Raw genomic sequence first — 27,494 nt, 5'->3', positions numbered from 1 at the left:
AGCCCCGCGCCGCCGCTGCCCTCGGCGCACACGCAGCCTGGCAGGGAGGCAAGGGCAGCGCGTGAGCACAAAGCAGCCGTACACACACACACACACACACACACGCACACACACACACACACACAGGCACATTTTAAATATAACACATGTACTGATTGCCTTTTTCAGACCTCCTGGTCAATATAGAAAGGGGAGCTTTCCTCTAGCTGCTACAGGTACCAGGTTACCTTTTATTTCTCTGCTGCTGTCAAATGCTATTATCACCTCAGGGTATTTTATTACTGTTAGTGGGAATAGCAGATGAGCAGAATTCTGAGGGGCAACTGGGAAAGGGATCCTGGGTTTTCAGAATTTATTTCCTCTGTGCGCTTGTCAGGACTCCCTTAGTCAACTTTACWGTTTCTCCTGGAGAGAAAATCTGTTTTTCACTGGCCATTTTTTTCTGTGGATTTTACAGTACAGCAGGAGAACAGAGAACACATCCTAAAAATAAGTACAAGTGTAAAACCCAAGAAACTGGCAACAAGGAGAAGCAGGTGGAGGGCCCAAAAGAACTTTTAAATTAAGAATAAATAAAAAGGCTGAGCTTTGAAGTTGACAGACCCTTTAAAGATTCCCCAGCAATGTAACACTTGCAGTGTGAAAGTACTCTCACATTGCAGGAACAGCTCAAGATCCAGCAGTGCTCAGCCAGCTGCAAGCAATGGTTATCATAAGCCCTAGCCTGCCTCTTTCTGACGGTTCCTTGAATTCAAACCACGCAAGATGCAGAGAGGATCAAAGCAGGCAGGAGAAGGCAAATTTACTGCCCTCACACCTGAGAATCATTCGGGGCTTTTTTTCTTAAGGTAACCATTTCTCGTCTTAATGTTGTCTGACTTGGAGGGCTCTCTGATCTACACAAACATGAAATACCTTTCCAGATTAATGGCTTTTGTACCTGTCTTATCTGGAACAAGCATTCCATCAGCCATGTCTTCAGTTTGCCAAGTGTCTTTATCATAGCCCATACACAGCTTGGCCTGTCTGCAGCCAACAGTGGGAGCTTCAACATCTGGACACCTTCCAGCATCAGGCTGACACATACCTGTAGCAAATGAACCAGCCGGGTTAAGATTACAACCATCTGCTCGCTCAGCTGAATGACCCGATAAGTCTTATTTTTACTGTAAAAGCTATGAAAAGGAGAAAAAGAGCAATGGAGCTAATAGATAATTTTAAGCTAATGTTTAACAAAATAAATGCTCTATAATCTCAGGGGAATCTTAGTTCAGAATGTTTAACTTTTCCTTCTTAAGGTGCTGTGAYTAAATACTGTAAAATCCCAGCATTTAATTTCTAAGCCTGAAGGCAGGGACTGGCCATGCTAATATATTTTGTAGTAGAGTTTAACTGTGGATAACATGGGTGCCAAAGAAGTAATCCAAAAATTACTCCTTAGGGCCCGACTGATTTGCTCCTGGAGTGGAGCTGAATGCTGTTAGTGGTGGGAGACGGCACCCTGGTAAAGCGAAGGCCAGAGCCTCGCTCTGCACAACTGCAGTAGCTAGAGCTGAAGAATTTTGTGCAGTGCCTTCTCCCTCCCTGTGCCAGGCCTGGACACCCTGTCACAAAGGTGACCAGGGCAGCTCTCACCGTTGCTCTCTATGTGCCCGTTGGGCTGTTGGTTTTCCACTCGGATGACCGTTTCCTGCCGATCGGAGAGAGTCCCTTGGGAAGACAAGTAGCTCGGCACGTCGGGAGGCACGATGGTCTCATCTGGAGCAATGGCAGRAGGGAAACATCAGCGGGGAGGTTAAAGCTTCTGTTTTCAAATGCAGCTAGCTCTCATTTTCACAAGGGATTTGGGACCGCTTCTATAAATGATAATTTTCCATAAATGCAACAAATTGGAATTGAACCATCTAACTGCCTAAAAGCTAAGGCCCTAACTGTTTTTAATCCTTCTCTAATACTGTGAGATTTGGTGCTGATAGACCATTTTGGATATTGGTTTTGATTACCAAGTCTTTGAGAATATAGATTCCCAGTGTGGGTTCCCAGCACCAAGGCCATAGTTCAAGAGTTACTGGTCATGGAAAAGCAAAGTAACAAAGCAAAGGCTGAGGCTGCTGCCAGGCGAACAAGACCTTGCTGAAAAGCCAGCCAAGGGAGAAACGCAGCTCTGAATACGCTTCAGCAGCAGCTCAAGGCTGGTTCTGGCTTTCTGAGCCAAGACAACCACTGAAATAAGGCAGCTGCTCTCCCAGTGTGATTGTGGCTACCCAAGGTGTTGGTTGTGCCTCAGCGGGAAGTCTCCTAGCCCAAACGGTCTGAGAGAACCTKAACAGGAGACTAGACCTACCTGTGTTGGTGACACTGTATTCTTCACTCTTCTTCCTGGTTTGGTAGATGATGCAGACCCAGACCAGAGAGGTGAGCACGATGCTACACACCACTGCAATGGTGATGATCCCCACCGTGGTACGGTCTTTCCTGCAGCCAAGGGACTGCAAGATGCTCACGTGGCTGTGCGCGCGCTCTGTCCCCACCGTGTTGGACATCTCGCACGTGTATTTCCCGGCGTCCTCCAAGACAACGTTCCTGACGATCAGCAGCTGGTTGCCAGGGGTGAAGTGGTGCCTTTCAGTCATGACCAGGGGCTGGTCGCCCTTCAGCCAGGTGATGCGGGGAGATGGGCTCCCTCTGGCTTTGCACTGCAGGGCCACCGTCTCACCCACGGACACTACGTGGTCTTCCAGGGGGTGAATCAAAGATGGGGTCTCTGCAGGGGAATAAACACAGAAATCAGTTCCTGGGGACAGTAGGCTAGCAGATTTCTGTTACATTTTCTTCAACATTATAAAATAAACCTGGTGTTGCTGCAGACAAGCACAGTGCAGTGCACTGCATGGCGCTGCGCCCAGGGGATGGGCGGCCTCCCACCACAACGGTTGAGATTCACGACCTAACACACACACCCAAGGCCTTCTCCCCCACCAAAGCAACACCTAGGAGAGGGTAACAGCTGACACACATCAATAGTCTAGTCRGGCAAGAGAGCTGGAGTGCAATTTCCTTCTGAAATGATTTTCCCAAGCAGGAAATAGCATCGTTGGAGGGGTTTCCTTGGCAGACAAGGGAACATGACTTACAGCTCCTTTTCATTTTTTAATTACCAGGGTATTTTTGATTAGTTAGCCACRGTGTAAAGGAATGAAACAGGACTAACACAGAGCACAGACTCCATGTCCCAGTTGGGCATCARCAGACGCTCAGGAGCCCGAGCAGAACTGCCTTCCCGTTCTCACTTCTGGATTCCCCCAGGGCATCTACTGCACCTTACCCAGCACGGTGAGGGTGGCGTTAGCGAGCACGGAGCCTGCGAAGTTCTGCGCCGTGCAGCTGTAGACGCCCATGTCCTCTATCTTGACGTCCATGATGAAGAAGACGTCGTCGTCGGGCATGACGTGCATGCGGCGCTCGCGGGCCGCGGGGAAGTCGGTGCCGCCGTCCTTCTGCCAGGCGATCTGCGGCGGGGGGTGCCCCTCGGCCGCGCACTCCAGCTGCACCATCGTGCCCGTCCGGCTCGTGATGTCGTGGGGGGTTTTGGTGAACGAAGGCAGCACTGAGAGGGAAAAACAAGAGAAAGGGATGAGGAATTCCATGGAGAAGGCACCACCTCTGGATAGTTGCATGTGTTTATTTTCCTAGGTGGAAGAGGGCCATGAMAGTCACCCACAGGACAGAAAGCTGCTGTTGCAACATACCGCTAAGCTGTTGGGGACCAACCCTGTATTTCCATAGCACAAACATGTCTACAGTACCCAGGACACCCCCACTTGGGATCATCAGAGCTGGGATTGAAGCTAATTGTCTTCTTTGATTAACTTGGAACGATTTGTGCTTGGGGACAACTTGCTGAAGTGCTCGGCTGCACAGCAGCCATCCCAGGGCTGGCGTGTGCTCCTCACATGGAAATCACAGAATGGTTAAGGTTGGAAGGGCCCTGTAGAGATCATCTAGTCCAACTCCCCTGCTCCAGCAGGGACAAGAGCTGTAAATCACCAGGAGTGGGCCCTGAGCTGTGACTGCCCAAAAGGGGTTCGCAAGGAAGTGCACGAAATGAATTAGAGAGCAGCTTCCCACTCACCATTAACAGTGAGCTGGGCCTTGTTGGAGTAGGTAGAGCCGAAGTGGTTGGTAATGACGCACTGGTAACGCCCCTCGTGGGTGAAGGTGACGTGCCGGAGGTGCAGRATGGTCGTGTACTCCATCACCTCGCCATCCTTGGCACGCACGTGYGCGAAGTTCTCGATCTCAGCGTTGCGCAGCACCTCGTTGTCCTTTTTCCACGCGAACAGCATGGGGGAGCTGCTGCTGCTGGCCGCCGAGCAGGTGAAGCGGATGTCCTTCCCRAGCACTGCCACCGTCGTCTCAGGCTGGATGATGATTTGGGGCTTGGGGAAATCATCTGAGAGAGAAAGGAAAGAAAACAAAAACCAGGCAAAGTTAGTCCTGGACTGTGAGGATGAACTAATCTAGGCCTATGTTAAATGAGTTTATCTGCAGTCAAGGGAGTCATCAGGACTAGGAGTCCGATGTGCAGTGTATGAATCTACCTGGTACCTTGCACAATGGGATTTTGCCATTGATCTTGGGCCTCAAAAAGGTACAAAAGGAAATACCGTTCCCGGCGTGAGCCAGCAGCCCTGTCAGCCGACAGCTCTGCGTGCAGCAGCCTGAGGGGCAGGACRCTTGCAGCAAGGCGCTGCGAGGCTCTCTGCTCTCTGGGAACGAGTGCCCACAAGCAGGGAACGCAGCCTGGGCCGCAGTGGGGGCACCCTGGTCACCCTGCACTGTGGACACCTTTGCCCGCTCCCTCTGCCCAGGAAGATGGTTGTTTTAGCCGGGTTCCAAGCAGATTCATTTATTAGATTTCTACAAATGGTATAATTTAATATTTGACTAMGGTTTAATTAAACAGGCAGTCCTCTGGAGCCAGGCGTCTTAGTGCCTGAAGGGCTTGGCAGGCTCCGGAGAAGCAAAGCTGTCCTCACTTGGTGCTGCTGCTGTGGGGAGCAGGGCAGCGGGATCTCTTCTTCCAGCGCCCCCCTGACTCACCCAGAGGGAGGCCACCGAGGCAGCCCCGGCATGGGACTCGGTGCTCGGGGGGACRTGGGACAGCAGCTGCAGCAAACGTTTTGCTCAGTTCTCAGTATAAGTCATGCATTCAACTAAATTAAAGGGGGCCTCAGAGGCACATTTGGGCTCCCTCCAACAGCCATGTGCTGCTCCACCTGGAATCCAGGCCTGGCATCACAGGACAGAGCTTCCAAAACCAGACCTTCATTCTACCCCAAAGCAGGGTGCACAAGCAACACGACGTGGGCCTCTCCAGATCATTTATGCTTCTTTATGTGTAAAGTTTGTGTGTTGGGTATTTAGCAAAGCTGCTTGGCAACCACAGCCCAAGTGCAGAGACAACTGCAGCGAGTGCTGGGTGGGAAAACAGCTGTAGCTGCTGCCTGCCCGAGAGAACGGCCACAGGAGAGAAAACAAGGCTGCAAAATGCAACTGTTGGTTGGTTCCTGTGTCACACACGGTCACAGGGGCTGCAATGGAGAGATCCTCCTCTACTTTTTTTTTAACCCTTCGTTTTGTTTCCAAGAGGGAGAAGAGATGAACAATAAGCCAGAGCACAAGCTCATAATGCTGCCGGGTGCAAGATTCATAGCTGCAGGCCCCATAATATCAAACGGAGAGGACTGGAAATCTCTGTGCAGCCCAGTTTGGAAGTGGAACAACCAGGAGTCCCTTTTGATTTAATACTCAGGGAGCCCTGTAAGGAATATCCTAGATACAAGCAATGCGCTGTGTGGTTTTGGTGGGAAATAAATTGTAGCCAATGACAAATTTTTAAAATGTAGGCTTGGGCTTGCTTTGATCCCATTGAATAACAAAACAAAACAGAAACTGCCTCGTAATAACATGCTAGTAGTCAAAGAAAATGTTTCCCAAGTGAGTCCTGCCCTTCATCCAACCTCAAAACACAAAGGCAAGACTTACCACACACAAAACTCTCTGGCAACACAGCAAAGATGCTCCTGCCCTTCAGGGCCTCGGGATGGGCGCAGGTGGCCACCACGAAGGCCTGCAGCTCCTTCTCAACTAGCCACGGGGGCAACCACTTCAGCTGGCAGTCGCAGAGGAAGCTGTCGCTGTTTATGTGGCTGCAGGGAAACAAAACCAAGACAAGGCTGTGGATTCCTGTGAAGAGAGAGGGCTCCAAAGCTCACAGCCCTTTCACGTTAGTCTCATTCCTCCCTCCCAGCATGGGCAGAGGAAAGGAGAACTGCAGGGTTGTCCTCTAGGCACAAAACTAATGGTGCTAAATAYGTCACACGTTCAAACTGCATTTCACCTCTATGCAGAGCAACCTACTCCCATACTCCAATGATGCTTCCTGGTGCCTTTTAATTAACTAATTAACTCTTGCAGCGATCCTGAGGAGCAGATAAGCAAGGTCATGCCTGGCCTACGTGAGGGAAACTGAGGCAGACTGCAAAGGATACGTGCAGCAGAGGCCCATGAAAACCCACGCACGCTGCTCCGCTATCTCACATCTCATTACTGCACTTGCTCCTTCTCTTTGGTGGGCACTGAGCTCAGGACTTCATTCCTCAGTCCTGAGAAGATGCCAAGAAGCTCCCTAGGACCTTTGGCCACCTCAGAGGCCAGAGTGAAGAAGGCCCTGGCCTCCTCCTCCTCCTGGTACGTGTTAGCAAACAAGCATCCCGAAGAGGGTGACACGTGTTGTGTTTATTGGTTAACTACCAGTACAGAAACAGTGAAGGGGAAGAGACCAAAAACATTTGTGCAAGCCCAACACAAACAGTGACTAATTTTGAAAGCAAAACAAAAAACATTTCTCAGCATCCTACTAGTAACTTAGCACCTTCTGTTTAGAAAAGAGCTTTGAAAAAGGAGCGAGTTAAATGGGAGCCTCAGGACTTTTYGTTTTGTTTTGTTTAAATAGGCCGGGCCAAACAGTGTCTCAGAATAGCTCTGAAGCCAGGGAAGAGCTGCAAGTATACAGCAACAGGGAATTTAGGCTATGGTATGGTTTGGTCCAAAAAAAACTGGGACAATCCAGTCTGATCCTTAAAATTGAACGTGAGAGGCCTCAGAGACTGTGGGAAAAAGGTCACTGACAGAGAAGCCCCACTCTGCAATACTGCAAGCTGCACGAGAGCAGGATAGAAGAGCACAGCAGAATCCCAATCCCAGCATTATTTTATGGGAGGATGTGAATCTCCCATTTTTCTCCTAGAAAATCTTAGGAAATCTGGAAGTCTGAAACTAGCCAGAGGAAAGGGAAAAGGGAAAGGCTGGAGAAGAACGGAATGAGGAAATACAAGCACCTGCCTTTCCAAAGTTGTCYACTTTGCTATCCTAGATAGATATGCTGCCCTAAAATGTGTGAYGGATATAGCTGAGAAAGCTCCGAGACGCTTTTACACTTCAGTAAAATCCCTTTTGCATATACAAATGTATGTTCCTTCAGAAGAACTGGAGTCCCACGAGCTTTTCCTCTRATCAGAGCAGATGCTTTCCCCTTAATTCTATTTCCACAGCCAGTGCAACTCCAGAGTCAGCAAGAAGAGCCTGATCCTGGCCCAAGTACCAACTGAGGGAATTCTTGCTCCACAGACCTGGTGCACAGTGTGCAGCAATGCACAGACAGTGGATTAAATATTTATGGAGAAGAGGAGAAAAGGGAAACCGGGCAGGACTGGAAACAGTGTCTGATAACAGTGCAGAGCTCCAGCCTGGAGCACAAGCAGTAGCTCTGATAACACACCCATATTTTTATAGCAGGAGGCTGGATGACAAGTGGATCCAGTTCAAATGGAGCTTATCACTGAAATGTCAGTACTGTATGTGAGCCCTAAACATAGGTACAGCAGAGGAGCAGATGGGCCCCCGAGAATTAAATCAATCAAAGTGTAAGAGGGAGAGAGGGCTAACAGGACAGGCCTGGACTTCCTGAGCGGAGATGAATAATTGCACAGATGCAAACCTGCTGGAGGAACCTGTTCCAATGATCTAATTTCAGTCACCACTAAATGCAAGATGTTCCCCTGACATCTACTTATGTGTAAAAATACCCTGYAGAGGAGCACAGGGGAGAGGAGGAAATAATTGAGCTGTAATGTGAATAACACCCCACTGGAAACAACGTGCTGCTTCTCACGTCCAGGGCAAGAGGGATCCCTGCCTCTTGCCCGGGGTGCTCACGCCAACAACTTACAGCTGCCGCAGGCTCCTCATCTTGGCGAAGGCGTCTGCTTGCACGGAGCGGATGGCGTTAGCGCCGAGGTTCCTGCAGAGCAACCACAGGCACTTTCAGCAAAAGGGCTGCTCCGGAGGCAGGAAATCTCCCTATTTAAGCAGTGACTCAAGGAGCAGATGATAGGGCAGCTCCTTGTCCGGGCCATCTGCACTTGCAGCTCACAGAAAAGGCATTCCACAAAACACTTAATATGGAGCAAGTATTAACGAGCAATAGGCAGCCGAAAACAAGCAGGGGAGTAAGTCACCAGGTCACTCCATAGCCCTTGTTCTTCACTGCACTGTTGCAGTCTCAGCTGCCTCTAATCCTCCCTAGCCCAGAAATTCCTCAGCCCCCTTGATAACCGGATAGCCAGGAATGCCCCATCATGACCAGACCTTCAGCAAACAGACAGGGCAATATTTGCACCGAGTGGCATTTGCAAAGTTACGTGAACATGACTTTGAGAGGATACTGTTGTGCCTGGAAAACACTGCAATGTTTCCCCAAAAAGCTATTTTTGAAAGCTCCTGTCACAACTATCACTAACTGAAAATTTCATTTATTCTCYAAGAAAAAAAWAAATAAATAAATAAGTGGTGTCAGATTTAGGGCTTATATTTCATAAGGGAAGTGCTGGACAGACAAATGCCAGTCAYACTTACAAAGGAAATCTCAGTGCAGCCTTAAAAAGGAGGCTCTATCTGGGAACGTCCCCCCAGTCAGGCAGCCTTGAGCGCCTGCCTCAGCGCCTGCAACGCTCACGTGAGTCGCGGCCGCTGAAGGAACCACAGCAAAATCCCTCATACTTCAGCGTGCCTTGATTCCAAAAGGAAGCTACTCATGAGTTACTGCTGGAGTCATCAGCCTTGGGACACACAGCAAAAAAAAAAAAAAAAAAAAAAAGAGCAGGCAGCCAAAATTTACTTCTTGCCAGTGGCTCTGGTTGTGTTGAATGGGGACGCTGGGTGCCCGCCTTGCACGCTGTCATTGGCAGCACACGTCATTGCCTGAGCCTACATTTAGGGGGAATGGGGGCCAGGGAGGAGCAGGGAGGGCCACAGGCAAACAGCAGATTTCCTCTGCAGACTGCAAAGCAGCAACGTGCAAGTCAAGGTGCTATTTATCCAYGTACAAATCAAAAAATTAAGAGCACGGAGATTTGCCATATGTTCTATAACTTTGTTCCTGGCACAAAAAAAGGCCAAAGTTGAGGCGAACGTATAATGAGAAGGAAGCAGGTGGCCCCCACAAATGGATTGACTTCTCAGCTTACAAAGCTGCTATTAAATTGCTAGCAGATCTCGCAGGCAGCTCCTTTTGGCAGACCCCCCTTCCCCAGCTCGGAGGCACTGGGGTTACTCACAGGTGCTCCAGGGCCTCCAGGCCTGAGAACGCTTTCTTGGCCACCGACTTGATCTTGTTTCCAAACAGAGTCCTGCAGTTTCCAAACATCCATTGCCAGATAAACAGAAAGAAAATGGGGAGGGGGAAGAGAAAAAGAGAGAGAGAGCACAATTAGTGTGGCTGTATCTGATACAGGCACTCAGTGTAAGGCCCAGGAAATCTGAACTGCACGGAGATTAAGGGGGCTGAAGTACATTCACTTTCCCACTCCTGAAATTAAATCCTTTTATCTGTATTTGAATTTAATAGTGATGACAGCATGAAAGGAAATGTGCCATATCATGTAAAAAGGCAGGTTTGCTGCAGTACTTGGAAACCAGCTTGCTGAGTAACAGAAGGTCCCCTCTACTCTTTGAAGGCTGGCTGCAGACAGGATTAAGTGCAGTGACAGTTTAACAAGAGCCTGGGCTCTCCCTGCAACACTTTTCATTTCTGCCCTCTTCCCAGATAGCAAAAGAGGAGAATTTCTTCCCTGTGCCTTGGCCTCAATGCACATCCACGTGCAAGGATTGGGGCTGTGTCTTGGCCACATGTTTCTGCAGCACCTAACAGAAGGGCTGACTCCCTGCCTTGGCCTTTCTAACCATCACTCCAGAGTAAGGTCATGCAGTAAATAAGCCCCATGCCCAGCAGGGCTGCTCTGGAGCTCAGCAGCAGCAGGATGGAGGGACTGGCACCTAATGCAGCTGCGCTCATGGCAGCCTGGCTGGCACGTGTAAAGGAACAATTTTCTATAAATATTGGTGAGCTGCAGAGTTCATTAAAAGAAATGTATCGCCAGGCACCAAAGGATGCATGCAAGGACAGAGATATCTATACAAGTCGCTTGGCAAAGATACCTTKTTCTATTGAATGCTTGCAAAGTCTTTCTTAATATCAGCACCACAYATTCTCTGAGCACGATGGAGTAAATAACTGACTGTATGTAGACTCTAGCCCTATAGCTGCACTCATATACGCTCACTTAGAGAGCCATATTCCTACACAAGTGTGTTATGCTGAGCTCGGATTCAGTAACTGGAGATTTCTAAGYATTGCTTATAGTGGATCTTGGACTCTTGGGTTCTATCCAATTTTATCTATATTCTAGAGATAGATACCTGTACCTATATTTACCTATGCGTCCAGAGCTGAGGAACAAGTCTGGGCATGTGAACACAAATATCTTCACACCACATGTGTAGATGGGTCCGATTTTGCGGTTGTTTAYATGAGAAATCTGCAACACACTGATAACAGCTCTGTGCCCAGCGAACTCATTAAAACCAATCTTCCTTTCGAGCTTCAAGGGGCCGAAGCCCCTCCAAAAGGGGCTACTCCGTGGTGGTCATGAGGCTGCGTGATCCTCGTGACACACCCAAGTGTGGCCCACGCGGCCCCTCATGACACCCAAGCAGCCACACGCGGTCCGTGCAGCTCCTCAGCGAGCAGCGATTCCCCCTGTGTCGCCTTCATGCCCACAGGAAGGGCTCAGGCCCCACGGGAGCCCTTGGAAACCCGGCTACATTCAGCAGCCTGAGTGATTAGGGAGCCGCTTGCTCCCCAGCCCTTCCACTGATGCTCTTCATGCTCCGCTGCTTYTCGGCTCCCTCTTTCTTGGAGCAAWATTTTAATTTAAGCCCTGCACTCTCCATCTCGGAGAGCTTCATATATAATTTAGAGAAGGCTAAAGTGAGTGGCCTCCCCACCTCTCCGTTTAACACCTTCATTACAATGAACAACCCTGTCCCTGCTAAACCCTTTCAGAGGCTAATCTGTGCCAGATCAAAGGGGAGCAGCTTTTAAGGCAATCTCCACAGAGCTGAGGTGATTATTAATTCATTGCAAGGTCTCCTCTGAAGTGCCCATTTATTTTTTGTATGCTAATGCATTTAAAACCATTGACGGTTTAAACGCAGACAGTGAGAAGTTCTCTATAAAGGCCAATATTTTATTTTAATTCCAAAGAAAAGCTCTGCCAGCAGGAATGATATTCACTTTGGCCTTAACTGAGATTTCAAATTTGGGATTTAAGTGCTGATAAGCTAAACCAGGGCAGATCCCTTCAATGGTAAACACACTTAAGTATCCCAAAATGCCTCAGGAGATATAATAAAATAATCTCATATTTTGAGAGATTTTTTCCTCCTCAGTCTCCAAAAAAAAAAAAACAGAACATTTTGGTACCATTTGGACCAAAACCACATGATCCCAGCAAGGATTAACACTAGCAGCCTGTCTGTCCCACGGCAGGTTCCTTCCCTTCGGTAACCAAACCACCTCCTGCTGGTAGAGCCCAACTGATCCTGGTGCTCTTCAAGGCTCCGGAATTTGCTGCAGTCTTCCCAAGCTGCGGGAACAGCCAGACTCAGCACCAGCCCAAGGCCACATGCGGTGGAAAACAGAGGAGAAAGAAATGGGGCAAGACGTAAACCTGGTCATCTTTAGACCCGGCCACGTGCCCTGCTACTGGCAGGGAAAATTAGCTGCCTGTTGGAGCCGTTCCTGGTGCCAGCTGCAGCCCGCCAGGCTGGGGCTGCCCCAGCAGCGGGAGTTGCTCCGTGCTCACGTCTCCCCGTGGCTCCTCTGGCTTTTCCACCTCTCTTGCCCAACACTTCCAACATGTCTGAATTGCTTGGCCTCTCACCATCCCTCCTACCTTCTACCTCACCCCAGCAACGATCAACAGCCACCCAGGTCCACTCCATCTTAGCAACAGGTCCCTACCCATGGTGCCATGGCTCTTCCCACCCCCCAGGGGTCTCTAATGGGAGAAAGACAATCTGCCTCCTGCCAGGACTCATTCCAGCCATCTGCTATCCATCGAGGTGCTTTTACTGCACCTCTGGCTGTGCCATCTCAGCAGCAGAGACGRCGAGATGGGGGGTGGCAAGAACTCAAACAAAAGCAAGAGGTAATGATTAGAAAGAGACTCCTGATTTGTCACAAGCCATCACAGACGTCTCTAACAGGGCTGATTTATGTAGCGTATTTCAAATAGAAAACAAACAAGTAGAGAGCAATGTGAAAATACTTGAGAAGGCCAAGCCAGCTATAAACATTTGCAAGGCGCATGCTTGCCTTAGGTTTCTTTTTATCTCTTTAAGAGCCTGTGCCCCATGGTGCCTTTTATTGTCACTGCACATGGAAACAAGCCCAAAAGATCGCTCTCAGACACAGTATCCCACAGAAATGAGTCCCGCTTCAGTCCTCTGTTGTTACAGAAAGTGGTGTGATTTTTTTCTTTGCTGGTTGTTAGCTGCTGCACCAGGCAGTGGTTTGCTGAAGAGCGCMAGGGTTATTTTTCTTGATGTTGCTGTTTGCTTCTGGAAGCAAAGGATGGCTGTGCTGAAAACAAGTTTGYGAACTGTACTATGTGACACAGCCAAGTTATTGCTCTAAAAGGGCTAGAATGGTTCCATTAGCTTAAAAACATGAGTACTTGATAACCACCTTTACACTGAGCTTGCAAAACTACCATGTCTCAGATTTTTGGTTGATTTTATCTTGTTCCAAAAGGAGCAAGAGGTTTTCCTCAAAGGCTGCGATAGGAGCGACCCACTCKCACACAGGCACACAGCACAACTCGGAAATCAGAGATACTCACAGCTTGCTTAGGCTTTCCAGGCCAGTAAAGGCTCCATTGGTATCTTCTATTGTGCCTGCGATCTCGTTGTGATCCAGATCCCTGCAGAGAGGAGGAGAGAGTTCACAACCAGCGTCTTAATCCCAGGCTTATTGCTCAGAACAAAAGAAACACAGTTTAAGAAGGGCTAACGAAGCATTTCCCGTTTTCTCCTGACAGTTATCAGAAAAGCCAAGTCTTGCTGCATAGCAGCACTAATCACCTTCCCTGCCCTGACTCACTGAGACGGCGCATTCCAAAAAGGGCCTTGGCTCTTCCATAGCTGAAACCTTCTGTGTTTCAGAGTTAATAGATTTTTTTAAGAGGCCAATTTGAGTCCTTTTCTAGTTCCGTGCATCCAAATTGGAGGGAAAAGAAAAAGAATGAAGTCTTGAAACTAAATGGAAGGAACTGAAGGGAACTGACAGACAAGACACGGAGTGCACAGACCACTCGAGTGCAAGTTTCACTTGTTTCACTGCAGGATAGATGGTGACCACTCCCGACAAAGGAAAGTTTCTTCTCCACCTTCCCACTCAATTCCAAAAACCAACCTCAAGTACAAAGGTTTAACAGCTGCTCTTAAATTAAGATAACTTTGGCTATTCCTATGTATAYGTGTATTTGAATACAGTTATATTTTCACAACATTATTTGGTCCATTTTCTATGAAGCTGTAACGTTTTCTGGCAATGAACTTGAAACCTCTGCAAAGAAACGTACTATCATCACTACACAAATCTAACTCTCTGTATAAACACTTAAAAAAAGAAAAAGAGTAAGAATTCCTTTTTCAGAATTAGCTTCTTTTGGCTTTCGAACTGACCATCAATTACAAGAGTCAAAGGGATCTGAGGAAAAACAAGCACAAAGAACAAACACAAAGATCTGCAAAACCTGTTTAAACAGTCTGTTTAAAAATCCTTCCCTCCTGTGCTTTAACTCCAGCAAGCGATGAATACCCAGGACCACAGACAGAAATTTATCATTTCTAATGCTAAGTAAAAAGAAAGAAAAAATAAATAGGCCTTGTTGGTTTTGTTACATCACTCAAATTTAAACGCTAGTAGAAACCACCACCAAAGTAAACTTACTCATCCAGATAACCCACCGCACGGACCCTCAGATGCCCCTTTTGCGCCTTTTGAAGATTACTGTCGGAACAACAGTATTTCCAGTTTAAATAAATTAAGACCAAAAAAGAAAAATCAGYCCCTGCATTTTGTAACGTCCCAGGCAGGGGCATCACGGTGCAGCTTCTGAGGTATGTGGCACAAATACACAACAAACCACGAGAACAGAAATAAAACATAAATCCCCCAGTTTTAGTATTCACGGTATCTTCCTCAGTCAGGACGGGGCTGATTCCTGCCCTTGGTGCCCAGGCTGGCTGCAGTCTTTGTTTCCTGCCTTTGGTGTGTGAACTCAAGATGAGAAAGACGATGGCCAGAAGCCACAATTCCTGCTTCTCCRCCAGCTCCAGCATGAGACCTGAATCCCAGGTCCCTGGGAACGCCCGGCCTTTGCCCGAGTGCCCGTGGGGCTGGGTGACCCATAGGCACCTCCTGCCAAGGGGATGGATAAACGTGGCGTGGCGGCAGCCACGCAGAGTGCAGGGGTGATGAGAGGTGTCGAGGAGCCCCTCTCTGATGTGCTGACAATTTAAGCGCCACATACATGGGGCAACAGCAAATACTCCTCCTGGATATCCTCTTTCTGCACTTCACTTATGGTGCCAATGCCAGTTGTTTTATTCGTCTTTTTACCAGCTAATCCCTTTCTCCTTGGGCATTTCTTATGTTCAGTTCTACCACAGACAGGCTTCTGGTGCAGACCCTTGTCTGGTTCCCAAGGCAAATACAAGTGGGAACGGCCCAACAACCTGACACACACTTTTATCACCAGACTGCCACATATTATGTGCTCTTGAAAAAGAAGAAAATGCTCTTGCTTGTTGCTACGCTTGTTCTCCTGGAGGCAACTCAAAGGTTTAGTGTCAGAAAAGGATGGAAAAAAAAAAAAACAAACCTTTTAAACAAATAAATGAAAATAGAGAGGAGGGGGGGAAAAAAGAGCGGGTATTTTGGGCTCAGTCTCTTTGTATCCCAGCTCCTCTCCCAGCCCCTGTTGCCAATTTCCTATTCTTTCTGGCTGGCTGGGCTTGAATGCTGCAGCCTTGTTAATCATTGTGCAGCGGGCCCTGGCCTGACCTCCATTTGAATAGCTCCACATTTCAGCAGTTTCACACCCACCAAAGGCTCCTCCACAATAGCCCATAATTAAAGCAGGCTCGGGTCTTTTTCACCAGGTGCAGGACCCAAAAGGCCTTTCTCTTTATTAAATTAGAGCTCGCTCACACACTCTCTCTCCTCCTCCCCCCTCAGCCCTAAACATAAAAGAGGCTCCACAGTCACTGCAGAGCAAAGAGAACTTGCAGCTCCCCTTCCCCTCCATTTTTCTTTGGAAACCTTTAGTTCCGGTCCTGACAGCGGCCTCCAAGAAGTCCCTTTCTGAATGCCCAGTGGCTGAAAGGCTTTGGCCAAAGTTTAAAAAAAAGGAAAGAAAAAAGGAAAAAAAGAAAGAAAAGCAGCAAACAAAACCCAAACTCACTTTCCAGTCACTCCCTGCACTGTGAACTTCAATAAAGAAACAAGTAGGATGCAAAGAGTGCTGCAGAAAGGGGAGATCTCTCTGTTCTCACTTCCTTTTAATTACTCCGTGCATAATGGGCCTCTGAAGAGGAATGAAAGTACCAAAGTRCACTTGTTTTTGAAGGAAGAAAGTACTGGCCTGCTGAATACAAGCAGTCTGGGAGCTGGGGCAGGGCTGCAGGGGCTGTGAGAACTTGGTGGTGGTTCAGGCAAGTTCTGGAGAGCGCAGGAGTGCGGCCAGAYGCTGGGCAGGCGCCAGGGAGGGAGGAAAGCACCAAAGCTGCAGGAACGGACATTGCAAGAAGTTTTGGGGTCATCTGTTGATGTTTCCAAGGCAGTCCATGGCTTCAAGCTAACATAACTCTTGGGCTTGGCAGTGTGCACCAGAGCTACACAACAGTGCTGGTTTCCTGGAGGATGTCAGACTGGTTTATATAATGTGTGTATCTATATAAAAATCTATCAATCTATATATCTCTGTTAGTCCTAAACTAGAAGCTGGTATCTGGACAAGCAAGCCCATTTCCAGATACCATGTTATGCAAGTCCTTCAAGTAGAAGTCACCATTAAATGGCCACAGCCACCACTGGGAGAATCATTTGGTGTTCAAAACTTCTTTCTTGACACAGCACAGCAACATTTCTGGTTTTCAGGTGCTATCGTAAGAGTCAAAGCAACTAACTCATTTCCTAACTCAAGGCAGGCCAATTCTGCAAGTGTTGCACTAAAGGGAAAGACTCCTGGCTACTTTTACGGTAGTTGCAGCAGCTTCCTGATCTCATGGCTGGGACCATGACTGGGTGAAGCTTTGTATATTGCCATACTTTTAGTCAGAAGCTAACCCAAACTCTGAATCTCACTGGTTCATTTCTTCAATGTTTTTCCTCTCAAAACCATTTTAACATAGGATTTTTTATGTATTATTCAATAAAAATTAACAGCGTGCAGAAATGCCCGGCAGTGCCGTCAACACAGCATTCATAGTGTTGTCACTGCAAGGGATTATTCTTTGCACCTCTTGAGTGTAGAGTGACCTGACAGAGAAAGTCCTTCCCTAAGGATTTCCACTTAAGTAAATGAGATAGCAAGGGAAATCCTGCCATTAACTGAAGACTGGAGTCTCAGGGTTTCCTTGATCCACGCTAGATTCAGGAGCTCTTTTCCTGCAAAGCAGAAATGTTTGGGAAGGGGAGCTGGGGGCAACTTACAGGACGCGCAGGTTTTTGAGTCCCTTGAAGGCACCTTCTGCAATGTGGCTGATGGAGTTGTGGCTCAGGCGCAGCACGTGCAGCCCCGCGAGGCCCGCCAAGCTCCCCTCGTCCAGCCTGGTGAGGTTGTTGTAGGACAATATTCTGAGGAGAGAAACAACAGGTCCCATCAGCCCAAACCAGCTTTTCCAAACTCATCCACAGCGACCGGCGCCCGCCTCCCATCAGGAATGCAGTGTAASCTGGGTGAGTGCATGACAGTGTGATCAGGAAACAAGGCTGCAAATCCGTCACAGGATACCACGGGCAGCAGCAACGGAGGCATCTGCTACCCATTTAAAAGCAAGTCTTCAGCTGAGGAGCAGAGCAGAGGCTCCTTCCAAGGTGATTCACACCAATAAMCTCACAGAGATACTATCAGCTACCCCGGGAGCAGCTGCCCTCTCTCCACGGATAGTGCAGAACAGCCAGGTTGGGGGTTGGAACCCCAGACACAGAGGACAGTTTTAACTCTAACACTTTGCTATTAGCAAGAGACCTTAGGCCTGGTTCTGGTTAGTCCGGACTCCTGGACTCCCTTTGAGGACCACAAGACCATGCACCTCCCCTGGTCCCCAGGCCCTGCCAGGTTGCGAGTGACGACAAACATGGATTCCCAAGCTCCACGGTGCCCTTGGCAGGCTCCGTGTGCAGGAGGGCTCTTATCGCCCGGGTACTTGTGCTCAGGCAGCCCCAGGCGCTGGGCGGGGGTGTCTCCACCCCGCTGGGTCCCGAGCCAAAACCTTTTCACCACAAGGCAATCGGAGGCTTCCTTCCCACAGGAGGCAGAAGGCACCGGCTGCTGCCACCCTCCCTGCACAGGGCGCACCCTGCTTGAGATCCCATCCACTTACAAGTGGCTAACACTGCAGGGTTACTTTTCTTTCTAGTCTTCTGTCTTGTTTCCTCTCTTTTTAGTTTTATTTTTTTCTAAAGCCAGAGTTGTTTTGAATAAGTACTGAAATCCTTTGCTGTACAGGCAACAAGAAGAACAAAAAAAATCTCACTGAACTCCAAACCTCCAAATTCTTCTTCTAGTCCTGCCTTTTAATGAGCCTGCTTAAAAACGCGTCAAGGGCTTGCAAGAAAGTGACTGCAAAGCCAAAACCTAAGTCAAAACAGACACATATTCCTGAGCACTGAGAGGGCCCTTTACCTGGCAAAGCAGCTCTCTCTTTTAGCCATGAGAGTGGGCAGAGGGCAAACTCTGGAAGAAATTCAGCAAGGATTAATGAGCTTCCAGAAGGGATGGGACAACACACCTCCATTCCTAAAGAAGCTGTAGTGTTAGTTATGAAGAACTGGCATCTGGTCAAAATTATGTCCTCACCTGCAATTAAAGAATTTGGCTAATAAAAAAATAAAAAGGAGAAGTGTTCAAAAGTAATCCTAAACTTGGCTGAGAAAAAAAGAGCAGTTCCCCTTGAATGTGCACAGAAGATTTCCTGTCACAACGGGTGAAGACACGTTCCCCTCAGCTCCTCCTGGTGTCACTCAGAGATGGATGGACAGCAGCAGGTTTTAGAGGGCTATCACGATGGCTGTGGCCAGATGGAAAGTTTCAGCAGCTGAAACACCTGGCAGGGGCTTCCTTCAGCACWGACGGTCTCTGCTTCCTGCCAGTGGGAAAGGCCATTTTGCAAACTAATGCATTCTGCTGCTCAGCAGTTTAGATTATCTAGCTTGAGAGAAATCAGCAGGTTTTTGCTGCTTCTCCTAGATTCTCATCTAGCAGTAAGAAATCACTGGAATAAACGTGTGGAAATGGCTCATCTGCACAACCCTTCTGCCCTGGCAAGGAAGTGGGTGGAAACGCATGAAGAGCAGATGCCAGAAGTGTGAAGTAATGTAAGAAGCACGAAACAGAAAGGGGTTACTCAGGAACCTGTGGTACAGCTGGGACTCCTGCTGCCAGGCAGTTCTGCACGAGCTGCATCTCCTAATACACTCCATTCCCACTGGCCAAACTACAGGCATGAAGTGACACTTCCCATGGAAGGACATGGAAGACCCAGACGCCAACTCATCACTTAGGTCTGGTGACATCTTATGCCTCCCACCATGAATTCTTCCACAATGAGGATGTCTCAGCACCTGACTGCTGGTGAATATCAATCCTTTCTCATGCCCACAACACGGAATGAGGCTTCTTTCCCTGCTGTCTTTTACATTAATCCAGAGACTTCGGGTCATGTTTTCTCCCAGTGACCAACGGGGAGGCAACATTCACCTTCAGGTGGTTGATTGCTGCCTCCAGCACAGGAGAGCAGGGGTCTGGCCACCTCACTTGTTTCAGCTGAAAGTCAGCTGTTATATAACCACAGAAAGTAACTGAAACCCAGCAGATTTAGCAATAGGGGAGGCAAGCAAGGATCTTTCAATAAGGAATGAAACATATTCATGTAACTGCATAGAGGCTGTCTAGATATACATAGTGTTTCCTTTCCTCACCCTTCTATTTCACAGCAGATCTCTCCTACAAGCACTGCAGGAGTTTGACTGTCTGAGGGCTCCCTGCAGCAGCCTTACCCTAAAGGCAAAAGCTGCAAGAGCTTGTAGTGTTCTGCAGAGATGTGGGCTAGCACCCACACAACCACCCCTCCAATCTCAGCCATCACCGTCTCCAGCCTCACACCCCAGCACAGTCCTGTTTGTCAGGACAAAYGTGTCTCTGTCTCGGTGGCTTCTGCCACCTACAGCACCAGCCATTTCCCCCAGCTGTGCAGCAGGGCAGGTGACTCCTGCACTGGCTTCCTGCAGCCGCTTAGAGACGACCTCGAAGCCAGAGCAGCTCTCGCTCCATACCTGACACAGGATGGGCTCAACACCACCTGCCATCTCCCACCTACAMCAGGAAGGTTTGCTGAGACAGTGTCAAGCAGAAAAGACAGGGGTACTTCTCCCTGCAGAGTTCTGATGGCAGCCAGCTCTGCAGGGACAGCTGGCACTTGCCCACTCCTGAATTTTGGCTGAAATGCAGGGTCAGTGGGGACATCAGACACTGGCTCCCTGGTTTGCTGCAGCTCTGCTAGCACTATGTGGTGACCTGAGCTTCACTATTCCAAGGACTTAAGGAACATTTAAGGAAGGTCAACTCCCCTCTTTCTGATGCTTCAGATTTAAGCAGGCCTAGCTTGGAGCACAGTGCTGATTCTGACCTGTTGCCTTGAAAATTCCTGCATTGGCATTGCCTTGAACTAGTTAACTATCACTTGTGGCTCCCACATAAAGGAATACAGCTGTCTCCAGCATCCCACCAAGCATGGGAGCTGTTTAGCATTGGCAGTCTCAGAGCAATTTGAAAAATCAGGAAACAACTATATATGTATTTTCCTAAAAGAAAAAAAGATTGTGCAATGTTTCAAAAAAGCATAACTCACATCTGTGTGAATCATTTGGGTTCAAAAAAAGATCACATTTGGTCAATGGGTCAATTCTAGAGCCTATAAACTTAGATGTGTGTTATGTCCAGATACTTTTGAGTCCACACCCCAGAGCTGATCTTCTGTGAGTCCAAGAGCAAGGCCTCTGCAAGCAGACAGCTGCTTTACCCTTCCACTTGTTGTGGAAAGAGCAATCCCTACCAATGTTTAACATGAGATTTCCGAGCACCAAGCAGGAGGAACTACTGTTCATTCCACTAATCACATGTATAAAGTTCTCCAAAGAAAAAAGTGAATTTGTGCTCAGTACCACAGAGAGGATGACAGCCACTCCTGTAAATACTACAGCCATCCACATGTGTCTCTTCAAAAAGGCATTAAGCAGCACCAGAGACCCAAAAGACACCCTTGTGGGGCTATTCTCAACAGCAAGGCTCTTTTTCGTTTATCAAAGAAATGTATTCACAGCTGGAAATCTCAGGAGAGTGAAGCCAGTGTATTTACGTTTCAACAGCTGAGCCCTACAGGAAGGGTAAAGTGTAAACAGGAGAAACAAGGAGAGCTGCCTCTAAGGGGCCAAATCACTTCTGGTAAAAAAACACGATTGTTCTTTGTGAACGTGGAAGACAAAGCAAAGCTTCCTTCGGGCTGTACAGTCATTATTACATGGCAAGCAGTGCGTGTCTCATAACTAACTAGCTAGAAAGTGTTGGCAAGCCACAGATCACAAGCTCTGCAGGTCTTTTGGCACTGCATGCTGTCAAAGGCCTCTAGCCTTTGTTTCTGGGGCAAATGTATTTTAAACAGGTGCTCCAAAGGTCAAAACATAATGAATAAATGGGCATCACTAGAGGCTGCATCTCCTGATTTTACAGATTGATTCAGTGGGCCATGTGATGGGGGAAATTCCTTATTCCCCTTGACCACCAGCACTCCATTAGCATCAAACTGTGCCCAACCATGACAGAAAACAACTTACAACTCATGCAGCTTTTGACAGAAGCTCCATCCAGCCATGCGGGATATGGAGTTGTTACTGAGGTGAAGCTGGTAAAGAGAGGAAAGGCCATAGAGAGACCCACTGTTGACTTCTGTCAGGCTGTTATACTCCAGGTGCCTGGGGAGAAAAAGCAGAAGGAATTGACACAGCAGCACTGGTCAAATGCTGATGAAGTTCCAGAAAGAACCGGGTTTCCTACATGTGTCTACACACCACTGCGGATACATGCAGGTATGGGCTTTACTTGTGGCAAGTCTGCGAAGAAAATTCAAGGACAATCTAAGCAAAAGGTTTCAGAAGGTTTTCACTTAGCAAATGCCTGTCTGCCATACCCACTTCCACACCTCCTCTCACTACTGAGGCAGACACTTTCTGCCACAGTCACACAAGCAGCAGCTACTGAGCTGGTGCATTCTCAGGGCTTAATGCCCAGAGAAAGGTGTGACTGCAGGGCTCTGCCCCACTGCAAATACACCAAGGGGAGGGGGGCTGAAACTACCCCCTCTGAATTTGTATTTGCAGAGGTTATATATTTTCATCAGCTGCAGCATCTCAGTTGCAAGCAGCAGCTTCCAGAAACACACTGCCCTGCCACTTGTGGCCTTAGACACACACTTGAAAGCCAATCCCTTGGGAAGTTTCAAGCGTTTCTCTGGAATGACTGTTCAATTCACTCTCTTGTATGGAAAGAACACATCAATGAGACAAGGCAGCTTGGTTTCTAGGTATCCCAAGAGACAGAATAAGCAGGTCTGCAATACATAGTTTCCATGTATCAATCAAAATGACTCTGCAAAAAGCCAGATGAGCTTGTATTTGAAGACCAGCTGCAGTTTTACTGAATGTTCACATCACCCAACTTACAAATACCTCAAAGGCTTGAAAAACAGTTTTTCTTTTTGTGAACACCTGTTAGGACAATGTGCTTGAGGAAGCAGTGAGGACTGGCCCGAGTCTCTGATGAAGCTCTTGTTAAAAGGCAGGGAAGCACAGGATATTCAGGCAATGCCACGACTGTTTAAGAAAAAAGAACCCATCTCCCCAACTTACAGCTCTTGCATCTTGGCTAGACCCCAGAAAGCCCCATCAGTCAATTTGCTTATGTTGTTCCGCTGGAGTTTCAGGACTTCCAAGCTGTCCAGTCCCTGGAATGTCAGGCCTTCAATGAGGCGGATGCGATTCCGGTTCAGCTCCCTGCAATCACCAAGGCCACACAAGCATGTTACATCCCCGGCCTTGCTCACAAAATTGCAGCACACAATGGGGACAGCAAAGCCAACAACTCCTCTGGCAGCCATTCCCAAGGGAGAACCCAAGCGCACCGGAAACTTTCCATCACGGAACCAGCCAGGGAAGCCGGCTGGGTGTGAGCTCCTAAACAAACTCACCCTGGGACAGACATTGACTGTACAGAAATAATAGTGACAGTCCAGCAATTCCTCCATGCTCCTCCTCTCTCTGCACTTCTTTTAAGCCATTTATCCTTTTCCGTTTTCACACTTCATCCTCTTTCAAGCCGAGGCACCATTTGAATCAATACAGTTGCACATCAGCATTAGTTTCCTCTCAATCCATTGTTCTTTGGGGACTCTGACAGCCCAGTAAAAATGTGCTTGGACACAAAGGGTGCCCAATGACTTCTGAGCTCAAAAGCAAATTTTATGGCTAAATCTGAAAGCTTCCAGTTCCCTTGAAAACTTTCACCTCTTCTCCTATAAAAAACTAATAAAGAGTGAAATGAGTTGTTTCCAATAATGAGGCAGTCTTAGTATTTTGCATAAATAAAAACCTCTAACTTGTTTAATTAAACACCTTTTTTTCCCCTTTTATTTATTTATTTATTTATTTATTTTTTAATGAACAATGCTGTGAGGGGAAAAACCCTAAATCTTTGGCATATATTTATTTTTGAACAGTGGTAGGAATACACTGAGTTTCTAGAACTTACTTAAACAACCTTTTGTGAGACTCTCTAGGGAGTCTGAACACATCAATCACTCCAAACTCCAGCAAAACTTGTATTCCAAAACAGGCTGAKTTGATCCTTGTTTTATTACCTTTTTCCAAGTGATACAGAGAAACGCTGCAGATTAAAGCTCTCAGCTAGGGAACAATAACTTGTAACTGAGAGACAAGTTTCTTAAGATACGTTGGCCTCTGTGTCACACAGCTCAATTTCAAATTTGCCAATTCTGCACATATGCAAGCACAAATGTATACCCATTCCTTAAGCACACCTTGGTTTACATCAAAGGAATGCTCTCTGTCAAAAGGTTGCCATTTATAGGTGCAGTTTCAATCATCATTTGTAGACTTTGCATTAACAGAATCTCCTAACAGAGTTTAGCCCTTTGACTGCAATAGCCTTCAGGATGGGCCCACTTTCCCAGCAGAAAAAAACAGAAGGGAAAAGTTAAATCACTACACTTACTATCTACACATAAAACGTATTTATAGCTGCAAATGTCCATACGACCTCATACAGCTCCTCCCAAGTGGACTATGGGCAGGACAAGAATGATGTGTGATCTGGAGTACTGCTCTGTCTGCTCAAACATCACCTCGCACTTTAACAACCTTCCAGCGTTGCAATTTTATTGCCACATAAAGATACCTGTGTGGTCTTGAAAAACCAAACAAGGTGGTGGCTGAGCAGGTCACTCACATCTTCCAACCCTCCCTCCTTCCACAGAGCACCAACAGCTTTCAAGGGGGTAGATTTGTCTTGTGCTGTTAAGTGCACAGGACGCTGGTGTCTGCTGCATCCACGCACCGATCAAGAGAATAGCCTCAAAAGTCAATAGGGTACAAGACACTAATTTGCTTTATTAGGTGCTAGAACAGGACTGCTACACAGCTCGTTCTGTGCTTTATAGATAGCGGGTAATGAGGGTGACATTTGCTGAGCATATCCTCGGGATGTTTTGTCTCTGCAGAGAGTGGCTGAGCTTAATTAAAGTGCACATTTCTACTCACAGCTGTGTTAGCCTGGGCAGCCTGAACGCCTTCACAGGAAGCTGAGTGATCCTGTTTTTGCTCAGACGAAGTGTTAGCAGGGACCGTGACAGGCTATCAAAAGCACCAGGCTCCAGGGTGCTGATTCTGTTGCTCCCCAGGTAGCTGCAATAAATCATAGCAGAGAAATTAAGAGTTTTGTCAGAAATCTCCCTTTATCAGCATTTGGTTGCTCTCCAGACAGGCTGGTGAAATTACAGAGGTGGCTTCAAATCAATGAATTTTTGGCTGCACAAAAAGTGCAGGGCCTTTCCCAGAGTCATGTGAGGAATGTGAGAAAGTGCTGCAGGCTTCCTGAGAGCTCCTTGATACCCTCTGACTTCTGTAAGGGAATTTGGAGCTGAAGCCAGAAGCTGGAGAACATTCCAGCCCAGCATGACTCTACTCATTCGCTGTGTCTCAGACTTTTCCAWCAGCATCTGTCCTAGGGCTTTCCTATTTGGATCCTCACCTTGCCCACAGAGGTAGCTCSTACAGTACAAAGGGGAGACATCAGTCCCAACACGCGTCTCTCGCCGTCCTCTTACAAACAGGAGCAGAAACTTTGGTACAAACTKCATTGCAAGCAGATGATTTGTCTGCATATTTTAGGAATTGCCTAAAATGCTGATTATTTTTTGTTTCTTGGTATAGGCAAATAGCCAGATGGGAACGGGTTACTCTATAGATCCTCTGGTTTAGTGTCCATATAACCAAGGAGGGAATTCCCTTCTGAACATTCAATAACGACTTCAATACTGACAGTCATTTCCCCTCCCCACTTCCAGATACATATGGGCTCTGCTGGGAAGCAACATATACTTTTTGCACTGGAGAACAGCTACAGCTTTGCTGCAGACTGTTCTTCGGGCTTCTAGGTTTTCAGCTACACAGAAACCCGCACACCAAATGGGGGGAAAACTTCATCACTGTATAGGTTCCTATACAACAACAACAATAATAATAATAAAACTGCATTCTTTACAGAAATCCAAAAGATGGAGGTTTAATAAATAACCCGAAACAGTGGGGATAACACGCTACCTTCTAGTTCTCCTTTGCATTTAAAAACCTACTGGAAAACCTCATGCTTCTTATTTTCATTCCCTTTTCTTCCTTTACACAAGGTTGGAGGCCCTTTTCTCTGCTGTGGTAACTCAACAAAAGCCGTTCCCAACAAGRAAAACTCACAGCTCCTTTATGTGAAGTCCCTGCGGAAAGCAGCCGTTTCGGATTTCCGTGATGTCATTGAAACTCAGGTCCAACGTTTCCAGGGAAACGTAGGGCTTCAGTTGACTTGCTTCAATGCTGCGGATCCTGTTGTGATGCCTGAAAGGGGCAGGAGCGAAATTGAGACAATTCAGTTCTCTTAAAATAAATAAAATAAATAAATAGAATATCTGAGGCTACAGCAGGCCCATGGGCTGGCCACGGAGCAAACATGTTGAGGTTCATGGTACTTCTCTAACCGCTGTCCGAGGACCCACCAAGGACCCACCAAGTCTCTTCCCTAGTTCCTAGGTTGTTCCTATGAGCGGAGAGATGAGGTCAAAGACATTTTCAGGCTTTTGGACATTTTTTATTATTATTATTTGGTATACAAAATCAAAATCAAATCCCTTCTGCAGAAAGGAGGAGTTTTTCTTTGGGCAATTTGGGCTTGACTCTCTACAAGCCTCTACTTCCAGAAGTTTTTAAGCCTTCAAGGAAGAAGTGCTGATCACTGCCCATGTTTTACACGCAAGTTGGGATTTTCAAACCCATCTGCACCGAATAGATAAGTAAATATTATCTCAGGAAAAATTACTGAGCACTGTACCCCTAATTCCCAAGACCCTTCTGAGAACTCCCAACTTTGGACCATGTTACAAGGACTTGCAATAGACAGAAATACTCCATGAGTGTTTGTTCCTGCAAGCGTTTCCTCCCGTTTCCTTCCCTTTGTCCCACAGTGCTAGCAGGACAGTGCGGTAGCCCTGAGGTCCCTGATCGAGCACCGGCTGCAGGACGAGACCCTGTAACGAGTTTGCTGCCTTCTCAGCCCTGTCCTGGAGGGCTCAATCTCATGGTTTTCCTTGAAAGGACGCACTGCAAGCTGCTCTCAGGACTTCCTCAGCTGTCCAACAGTTAAACACCTACAGTCTCTGTCCATCTGCACCCAATAAGGTCTCACTGAAAATCCCCAGAGCTCTTTCCTCTGACTCCTTTTTTGCCAGAAGCAGTAGAGAGAACAGTAACCACCTAAAAGAAATACACTGTGCACTGCACAAGGAGCGAAGCACGTGCCTGCTGTGAGTTTAGACCAGTCACTGATATTACTGGCAAGCCTGGGACCGAGGTATCCAGAGACGCTCAGCAGACACTTGAGAAGTTGCTGAATAACAGGGGACAGCAGAGGGGGTCGAGACAAGAACCATCTCAAACAGCCACCGGCAGAGAAAGGCAGTGACGGGGCTACCAGCCAGGTGATCAATGTTCATTTGTAGCTGGGAACCACGACTGAGTTTCCCCATCCATGGCACAGAGCGGGACAGAGCTCTAGTGAACTTGGGTTAACAGACTGAACAAAATATAGGAAAACRCACTACATCCAGAGTCCTGAGCCCTCTATAAATTAAACCCGAGAGGGAAGAGATTGCTTTTCCCCAGAACTAGTTTCTTTCACATAAATTCAATCCGAAAAGCTGGAACTTGCTGAAGTTGCTAACACTTAACCCCGCTCTGAAGCAACAGAGCCCATTAGAGGAGAGCGCGGGAGGCGCCGGCGCGGGAAGGCGCCGCTGCGGACGGAGCAGAGCTCTGCAGCTCTGCCGTGGAGAGCTCGGCTCTGAGCTCATCGAGGTTCTTGTGGCCCAGATGAGTCTGGCTGTAAATTAACAGGAAATGAAGACTT

At 47.7% G+C, this 27,494-nt stretch overlaps 1 protein-coding gene across 1 annotated transcript in view; it reads right to left on the bottom strand.

Annotated features, from left to right (window-relative positions):
* Window positions 1–8: 8 nt before the first annotated feature.
* The window catches only part of LRIG1 (leucine rich repeats and immunoglobulin like domains 1), a gene marked incomplete at its 3' end in the record, with an annotated part of 75,609 nt that continues 48,123 nt past the window's right edge, over window positions 9–27,494 (bottom strand). The window contains exons 5-19 of the mRNA XM_026052604.1: window positions 25,793–25,930; window positions 24,584–24,727; window positions 22,658–22,801; window positions 21,587–21,724; window positions 17,186–17,329; window positions 13,308–13,388; window positions 9,681–9,752; window positions 8,294–8,365; window positions 6,049–6,212; window positions 4,133–4,453; window positions 3,326–3,607; window positions 2,345–2,764; window positions 1,636–1,758; window positions 941–1,087; window positions 9–37 (exon numbers count right to left, since the gene is read on the bottom strand). Coding sequence (XP_025908389.1) covers window positions 9–37; window positions 941–1,087; window positions 1,636–1,758; window positions 2,345–2,764; window positions 3,326–3,607; window positions 4,133–4,453; window positions 6,049–6,212; window positions 8,294–8,365; window positions 9,681–9,752; window positions 13,308–13,388; window positions 17,186–17,329; window positions 21,587–21,724; window positions 22,658–22,801; window positions 24,584–24,727; window positions 25,793–25,930 — 2,419 coding nt within the window. The remainder of the gene's footprint in view (window positions 38–940; window positions 1,088–1,635; window positions 1,759–2,344; window positions 2,765–3,325; window positions 3,608–4,132; window positions 4,454–6,048; window positions 6,213–8,293; window positions 8,366–9,680; window positions 9,753–13,307; window positions 13,389–17,185; window positions 17,330–21,586; window positions 21,725–22,657; window positions 22,802–24,583; window positions 24,728–25,792; window positions 25,931–27,494) is intronic.

The sequence above is a fragment of the Nothoprocta perdicaria genome, unplaced genomic scaffold (genome assembly GCF_003342845.1).
Source record: "Nothoprocta perdicaria isolate Ctin4 unplaced genomic scaffold, notPer1 scaffold_9, whole genome shotgun sequence".
Taxonomy (NCBI): domain Eukaryota; kingdom Metazoa; phylum Chordata; class Aves; order Tinamiformes; family Tinamidae; genus Nothoprocta; species Nothoprocta perdicaria.
The sequence above is the reverse complement of the archived record's forward strand: the minus strand, read 5'-3'. Positions and strand labels throughout refer to the sequence as shown.